The sequence below is a fragment of the Phyllostomus hastatus genome, unplaced genomic scaffold (genome assembly GCF_019186645.2).
Source record: "Phyllostomus hastatus isolate PE091 unplaced genomic scaffold, TTU_PhHast_1.1 phas_scaffold_585, whole genome shotgun sequence".
Lineage (NCBI taxonomy): Eukaryota > Metazoa > Chordata > Mammalia > Chiroptera > Phyllostomidae > Phyllostomus > Phyllostomus hastatus.
The window spans coordinates 8805688-8814320 of record NW_025334037.1 but is presented as its reverse complement, the minus strand read 5'-3'; the positions used below and the strand labels follow the sequence as shown (position 1 = coordinate 8814320).

The following is an 8633-nucleotide window of genomic DNA, read 5'->3' as shown; positions in this document are numbered from 1 at the left end:
TCTCAGTACATTTCCTCTCCCCGCATCTGCTCCCCTAGTCAAAGAGCAACTGTGAACACCTAACGATCTTGTCCCAGCCCAGCGTCTCCACCGTCGGAACGCACCGCCCTCATCACTGGGACCCGACCACACCAGAACATCGGGTGGGTGGGAACCAACCCCGCTTCAGGGATTACCTCGGAAGTGACGTAAAGGAAGCGGAATGTGTGTCGTGGCGGCCGACTTCCTGTTGTTAGAGGCGGGGGGGTGGGGGGCTGGCGACTCAGTGAGCTGCTGTGTGGGGCGGCCTGGGGCAGCCCCGGAGCGGCTGACCCCCCTGCCTACGGGGACAGAAGCCGCAAGGTGGCCGCCATGGCGGTGTCGGAGAGCCAGCTCAAGAAAATGGTGTCCAAGGTGAGGGCGCGACGCGTTCGCCACCCGGCCCGCCCACCGCCCCTTTCCCTGCCCGGACGGGCCGGGCCCGATCCAGTCCTACGAGCCTCCCCGGCGGGCCGGGAACCCCAGTGTGGTCCTCAGGTGCCTTTGCGCCCCCTAGCCCCCGGATCCTTGTCGCCTAGTGCCAGAACCCCAATACAGGTCCCGGGAAGGTCGGGGGCGGCGACAGTCAACAAAGGCACGGTGCTGAGGCCGTCCGCCACCTGCCGCCAGCCCTACTCTCTCCCGGTTGAGTTTGGAGCAGTCTGTGGGGCAATATAGTTTTCGGTTTCGTTTTCATTTTTATGAACACAAAGGGAAGGTCGTACTTAATTCTCGATTGGGGGCAGACCTCCACGCTAGAAGGGATCCGCCAGTCTTCGTCCTTCCCTCCCGGGCCCCCAGAGATTGTGTCTTTTTCAGTTTTGTATTCCTCACACAGCTCAATGCCTGACCCGCGGGAGATGAGTAACTGTTGGTTGAATAGGCTCGATTTTAAATAAAAGACGTCCAGAGAATCCAAAATACCAATACCGCACCACCTCGGGTAAAATAAATAGAATTGCGTTACCATTTCAGGGACTTTGATTTGCTAAGAGTAACTATTTTTTTAATTTCACTTTTTCAATTACAGTTGACATTCCGTATTGTTTTCTGTTAGCTTCAGGTGCACAGCATAGTGGTTAGACAATTATACAGAGTCATTACAATATTATTGACTGTGTTCTCTATGCCATACATCCCTGTGACTATTCTGTGATTACCCATTTGTGTTTTTTCATCCTTTCCCCTTGTTCACCCAGCCCCCCAACTCCCCTCACCTCTCATAACCATCAGCCTGTTCTCTGTATCCATGAGTCTGTTTACATTTTGTTTGTTCATTTATTTTGTTCTTTAGATTCCACATGAAAATGAAATCATATAGTATTTGTCTTTCTCTGACTTATTTCTCCTAGCATAATACCCTCTAGGTCTATCCATGTTGTCACGAATGGTATGGTTCCGTTCTTTTTAATGGCCAGGTAATATTCCATCACATATATGCGCCACCTCTTTTATCCATTCATCTACTGATGGGCCCTTGGGCTGCTTCCATATCTTGGATATTGTGGATAATGCTGCAGTGAACATAGGGGTGCTTATGTTTTTTCAAATTAGTGTCTTGGGTTTGTTCAGATACATACCCAGTAGTGGAACTGCTGGATCATAAGGCAGTTCCATTTTTTAATTTTTGAGGGACCTCCAGTTTTCCACAGTGGCTGCACTGGTCTGCATTCCTACCAGTAGTGCCGAGGCTTCCCCTTCCCTCCATGTCCTTGCAGACACTTGTCATTTGTGCATTTATTGATGATAGCCATACTGTCAGGCATGAGGTGATATCTCATTGTGGTTTTAATTTGCATTTCTCTGATGATTAGAGACATTGAGCATCTTTTCATGTCTATTAGCTGTAAGAATAACTGTCCTTGATTGTATGCTTCATATAATGTGAATTTGTTTGCTTCGAACTTAATTTATAATCTTCGTAGTTTGGGACTGGTGTATTTTTTTCATTTTTAAAAAACAGGTAGATATTTTGTCTGTTAAAGCTGTGAATTGTTTTGATAATTACTTCAAATGTGGCACTTGATACCAGAGTGAACTGGGTGGGTTTTTCTCCCCACTGAGTTTACCAGGCCTAATCAGAGTAAGATACATGTTAAGTCTTCGAGAATTGGATCTCCTGTGGTTCACTGGGTCAGCTTTGGATGTTTGTCAAAGCAAGAATAATAGAAACTGAAGTAATGTGAACACTTCAATGTTAATAAAACACACTATTATGTATAAACTTGTTTCTTTGAAAAAAATTTTCTAGTCCATAGTCTTTGATTAAAAAGAATATAACCTCTAGAGAAAGGGACAGCTTTCAAATACTGCTTCTCTTGGTTGTCTAGTATCTTCTAGGCTTTTTGATTTTCTCTTGATAAAGTAGTTATCCTTAATTGTAGATAAAGTTTTGGGGAGCCCTGGAGGATTGTGGCCCAGATCTATGTTATAACATTTATATACATACATCACTTTTTAAAAAAACAGTGTATTGTTTCACAAACTGTGTGACTGAAGAGTATCTGTCCATGCCATTTCTGATCTTTAAATTGAGAGCATAGTATTAAGTATTTATGTATAAAGATAAGAATATTCAAATATTGGTTTTGAATACTTTTCTTTAGATTTTATTTATTTATTTTTTGAGAGAGGGGAAGGGAGGGAGACAGAGAGGGAGGGGGACATCAATGTGGGAGAGACACATCGATCGGTTCCCTCTCTCAAGCCCCCAACGAGGGAACCTGGTCCGCAACCCAGGCATGTACCCTGACTGGGCATTGAACCAGTGACTTTTCAGTTCACAGGCCAGTGCTCAATCTGCTGAGCCACACCAGCCAGGGGCAAATACTGGTTTTGATTTTTAAAAACCATAATTAAGATTCCCAGGCTTCTTGTAGAGGAAGTTGTCTTTCTCTCTCTTCAACTTCTTTTGATGCCAAGAGCGAAAAGGATGTAGGGAAGAGGTGGGACAGAGCATTCTTACCCATCTTTTGGTTCTTGGACCAACATCTGAAAACTAAGCCTCCTACAAGTGATGATGTCAGTTCTGAGTATCAGCATCTTTTCTCTCCAGCCTGTAAATATCCAGCCATTAGAAGCAATATATGAAATTTTGTCCTCCTGGTGGAGGGTTAGCTTTAGCTGTTATTCTTTCAGTTGGGTGTGGTTCAGTGTAGGGATTGCTGGCCTGGACCACAGACACATTCCTAGGGTGATGGTCCTTTATTCTTGGTTGTGGGACCGCCACGCCCATCCTGGCACTTTGGGCCACCTGCCTTGACTTGCGTCTTGTTTTTTTTGTTTGTTTGTCATGTTATTTTATTTTATTTTATTTTATTTTATGGCATAAGTGACATATAACATTATATTTTTACATATTATTACAGATCATTTTTTTCCTTTGAACATTGTCTTAGTTGCCAACTTAAATATAACTTTTTGGTTAACGTCCTTCTCTATCATAAGTCCATCTTTAAAAAAATAACTTTCTACTTTCAATTTTTCATAGAGGCAGTTATCTCTTCTGACGTAGTGTATCTACAGCGTTGCTAGAGGTGAAGTCAGTACTGCGTAGGTAAAAGAGAGCTGACGTTAAAGATTGCTGTGTGCCTCACACTGCTTGAGATTTTAGGGATACAGAAGGGTACAGGCGAAACAACTACACTTTTGGAATTTGAATTCTCATAAGAGACAATAAGGAACTCAATAAATACATGAAGTAGTATGTTGGATGGCGATACGCGCTTTGGAGAAAAGTAAAGCAGGGGAGGGAAATAATAGAAGAGCACTAGGGGGTGAAGAAGAGTTGGGTCACAGTTTTACAGAAGGGTAAAGGAAGGCCTTTATGAGTAGATACCTTAGGCCTATGAGAAGGCCTGTTTGAGCAGAGACCTGAAAGAGGGGAGGGTGCAAACTGGAACATTCTGAAGTAAGAACATTCCAGAAAGAAGGAAAAACAAGTGCAAAGGGCCTGAGACAAAAGCTTGTTGTGCATGACAGAGGAACAACAAAGGAAGTGAAGGTGGCTGGCCTCGAGTTGGTGAGGGAGGAAGTGTGGGTCAATAAAGGCGTGGGAGACTTGGGAGGGTCTTGCAGGCCTTTGTCAGGACTTGGGCATTTACTTGGAGTGTGATGGGAAAACTAGACTGTAGGAGATTAACAGGGGAGGCAGAGATACCAATAACGAGGCTGTTGCAATAATGGGGGCCTATAGAGGTAGTTAGAAGTGATCAGATTCTGCATATTGTTGAAGGTAGAGCTAACAGGATTTTCAACTGTAAATGTAAAGTAAAGAGAGGCATCAGGTATAACTTCCAGGTTTTTGGTTTTGAGCAGCTGGAAGGATGTTGATATGGAAGACTTTGGAAGGGGTAGATTTGGGGAAAGATAAGGAATTCAGTTCTGATTATATTAAATTTAATATTTATTCCATACCCCAGTGTGGCTCTCAAATTGGCAATTGTACATACATGTCTGGATTTCAGGAAAGAGGTTCGGACTGGAATTTTAAAATTTGGGACTTGTCAGCATATAAATGGCATTCAGAGCTGTGAGGGTGTTCACCAAAGGAGCGAATGTAGCTAAAGGGGAGCAAGGACTGAGCCTGAGGCTTAATAATACTAAGAGGCTGGGAGAAGGGAAAGAATGAGCAAAGAGATGGAAAAGGCACAGCAGGATGTGGGAGCCAAAATTTAGGGGGGAAAGTCATGAAAAAGATCGTAATTTCTAGATCAAACTACTAATTCAAGGAAATACAGAGGGCACAGGAGCATATATATCAAGCTATACCAAGGCGATGCAGTTAGCAAAGTGCTAACTGTGGGAGCCTTTACAGGACAAAGGAACCAATTTCATCAACAGATTCCAAGTGCTACAAATAGAAATGGGCCTGTCATCTGATGAGCAGAGAAATAAAATGTGATATACTTAATAATAATGGCATGTTAGCCATAAAAGGAATGAAGTACTGATACATGCTGGCACATGGATGTACCTTAAACACATGCAAAATGAAAAGAGCTAGTCATAAATGGCCTCATAGTAGATCATTCCATTTATATGGCATGTCCAGAATCAGCAAATTGATAGAAACAGAGAGTTGACTGGCAGGTGTCTAGGGTGAGTGGGGGTATGGGGCAGGTGGAATGAGGGTCATTGCTAAAGGGCACAGGTCTCTTTTGGGTTGATGAAAACCTTGTAAACTTGATTGTGCTGGTAGCTACACAACTCTGCGCTAAAACCATTGAACTTTATATAATTCCCTTTACATGTGTGAATTATATCTCAGTAAAGCTGTTATCAAGAAAGAGGAATGGAGAGAAAATTTTTAGATTAAAAGAGCCCTAAAAGACATTTTGACAAAATACAGTGTGTGGGTTTTATTTGGATTTTAATTCAAACTAAGAAAAATGTGACATGGATGAACCTTGAGGATATCATGCTAAGTGAAAAAAGTCAAGACAGAAAAAGTTAAGAACTGTATGATTTCACTCATCTGTGGGATATAAAGCTGAAAGGAATAAATGAATAACCAAGAAACACAAACAAAAACTCATAGACAGCCCTTGCTGGTGTGGCTCAGTTGGTTGGTATCCTCCTGCACACCACAAGGTTATTAGGGCTTGGATCCTCACTCAGGGCACAGACCTAGGTTGTGGGATCAGTCCCTGGTTGGGGCGTGTATGGGAGGCAACCATTCAGTGTTCCTCTCTCCTCTCTCCCTCTCTCTCCCTCCCTCCCTCTCCCTCCCTCCCTCCCTCCCTCCCCCCTCTCTCTCTCCCTCCCTCCCTCCCCCTCTCTCTCTCCCTCTCTCTCTCTCTCTCTCTCTCTCTCTCTCTCTCTCTCTCTCTCTCTCTCTCTCTCTCTCTCTCGCTGTCACTCTCCCCTTTCCTCCTCCCCCTTCCTTTCCCCTCCCCCTCCCCCTCCCTTCTCTCCCCTCCCCCTCCCTCTCTTCCTCCCTCTCTCTCAAACCAGTAAACATTTAAAATTTTTTTTATAAATCTCATAGACACAGACAACAACATGGTGATTATCAGAGGGAAGCAGGACAGAGGGGTAGTGGGTAGTAAAGGGTAAAGGGGGTCAAGTATATGGGGATAGAAGATGATATGGCTGTGCGTGGTGGGCACACAGTGCAATATACAGATCATGAATCCTAGAAATGTACACTTGACACCTTTATGATCTTATTAACCAGTGTTACCCCAATGAATTTAATTTTTAAAAAGGGGAAAAAACCATGAGTCTGCAAATTTGATAATATTAAGGAAATAGTGATTATTTGAGTGAGATAATAGTATTGTGGGGTTTTTTTTTAATGTAATGATTTGTTTATTTCTGCTGGAGAAGGAAGAGGATAAATAGAATAGTTTCCGATTTGCTTTTTCCTGTATATACACATACCCACCTGCATACATAAACACACACACACCAAAAATACCCCAAGACCAAAAAAAAGGAACAATCAAAAATCAAAACACCCTCAGACTGCACCAGGACTTCATATTTTGACCAAAAGGGTAGACCCTGGTAGGACATGCAAAATGCAAAATCAGATGACCGAAAATGCTCACCAAATGGCATTATTAATGCGCAGAGTAAATGACTGAACTAGTAACAGCTGATGTTCTTCACGTCTGTAAAACTTTGGAACCACATAGCTGATTTGTTCTAGTCCATACCAGCTTCCAAGAACCAGAAAAGATTTTAGTTAGCTTCATTCTTTGATGCCTTGTCAAAATGTCCTACAAGATCTAGAACATCCCCCTCATCATCGGTGCCTCCTGGTTTTGGCGGTTTGCTGTCCAACACTCGCTGAGGGTGGACAGTTAACTTCCTAAGACGTGCTAAGCTGTCAGCACCAAGCTGATTTACTACTCCACGAAGCGTTTCCTGGATTGGTTTGGCTTCTGGGTGACTGGCAATTACAAAGGTGTTAGTGGAAAGGGAAGCTTGGACTTTGGGATTGTTGAAGTGAGTAACCGTCCCACAATCTTTAATTATGTTTATCTCTTCAGTACCAAGCTGTATTATTCACAGCCAGGTTTTTTGTTGTTGTTGTTGTTGTTGTTTTTTGAGAACTCTGAAGTTTTTTGTCATCAGCTATAGCTATTCTGTGTACCACCTTCTTTCTGTGAGCTCTACCCTTGTCCCTATCCCGACCTGACGTCTGGCTAACTTTTCTTGATTTGTGCTGTTGGTGAACCCGAAGCAGGGAGGGTCCTGCACCCCCACCAGCCCGCAGCAAGAGCAAGATGGCTGCTTCAGTTCTTTTAAAGAAACATACTAAAATATTTATGGGCAGTAGGATATGATGTTATGATTTATTTCTAAATAATATAGGAGGAGGAAAAGGTGATTGAGATTATAGATTAAATAAGATTGGCTAATGATTATTGTTAAAGCTGGGGTTAGGATAACAGGGGGCTCATGATACTATTTTGTCTACCTGTGGGTGTTTAAAATTTTCTGTAATAAAAAAGGTTTAAAAAGAGAATAGAGCACTGACCCATGTGGCTCAGTTGACTGGGCATCATTCCACAAAGTAAAGGGTTGCTGGTTCAGTTCCTGGTCAAGGAACATGCCTGGGTTGCAAGTTCAGTCCCTGGTCAGGGCCTGTATGAAAGGCAACCAATCGATGTATCTCTCTCACATTTATGTTTGTCTCCTCCTCTTTCTCCCTACTCCCCCAAAATAAATAAATAAATACAAATGAATAAAATCTTAAAAAATAAATAAAGAGACTAGAAACAGCCGTCCAAGTCAGCAAAGGTAGGCAGCTCCTTAGGAATTCTTGCTATAAAGGGGGCCTGAGAGAAGTGTGGCTGTAGCTGCAGGGAGGGGGGGCGGGAGGAAGGTTAGGGACAGGTTTGTGTGAATAAGATGGGAGCAATAAAAATGTGTTTGTGTGCTAATAGTACTCATCCCATAGTATAGGGAAACTGGTGCTTCAGACAGATGAGGGCAAAAAATGCTAAAGTAAAGAAATGCTAAAATAGACCTGGGTTTGGTCCCTATTTTTTCTTACATTTCCTTTCTTCTTATCAATCTTTGTGCTAATCTCTGAGGTTTCTTTGAATTTACATCCAAATCCTTCTATTGAATATTTTGTTTCTACTCTTACATTTTCTATGTCCAAAGTCCTTTCTTCTCTGCGTGTCCTTGCGCTCAGAACAGAAAGAGTTCATCCACCGGGCGCTAGCGGAACTAGACACTAAACACTGAGAATTGCCATGCAGAAATATTGGCTATTTTGATGAATGATGCCACCCAGGAGAACGGAAGCAAATGCTCAAAAGTCCAAACTTCCCAGTGGTGTTTCGGTTACAAATTATATAGAGCACAACCACAAAACACTTTGGGTTAGGGGTTTGGGTTCATGCTGGGAGCTGATTGGTCAGAGGTGAGGTAAGGGTAAATCTTTTCTTCAGGTTGAGGACAGTTCTGAATTCTTTTCCAGTCCAGAGTCGCTTGGTTTCATCTCATGGGAAAGTAGCCAGGGGGTCATTTCCGTCTTTGAGCCCAGGTCCTGAAACATAACCTAAGACCTTGTGATCATTAGTCAGGCCCCGGCTACTATCTTGTGCTGCCTTGGAGCTTGCTGATTATGGGGGGAAAGCTAGGTCTCTGAGCAG

General features: G+C 43.0%; 1 protein-coding gene and 1 pseudogene across 1 annotated transcript in view; one reads left to right on the top strand and one right to left on the bottom strand.

Annotated features, from left to right (window-relative positions):
• The first annotated feature begins 222 nt into the window (after window positions 1-222).
• Window positions 223-8633, top strand: part of TSG101 (tumor susceptibility 101) — a 40846-nt gene continuing 32435 nt past the window's right edge. Inside the window, exon 1 of the mRNA XM_045825374.1 lies at window positions 223-393. Within this exon, the coding sequence (XP_045681330.1) occupies window positions 352-393 (42 nt within the window). The 5' untranslated portion in view covers window positions 223-351. The remainder of the gene's footprint in view (window positions 394-8633) is intronic.
• On the bottom strand, window positions 6706-8186 carry LOC123809888 (annotated as a pseudogene).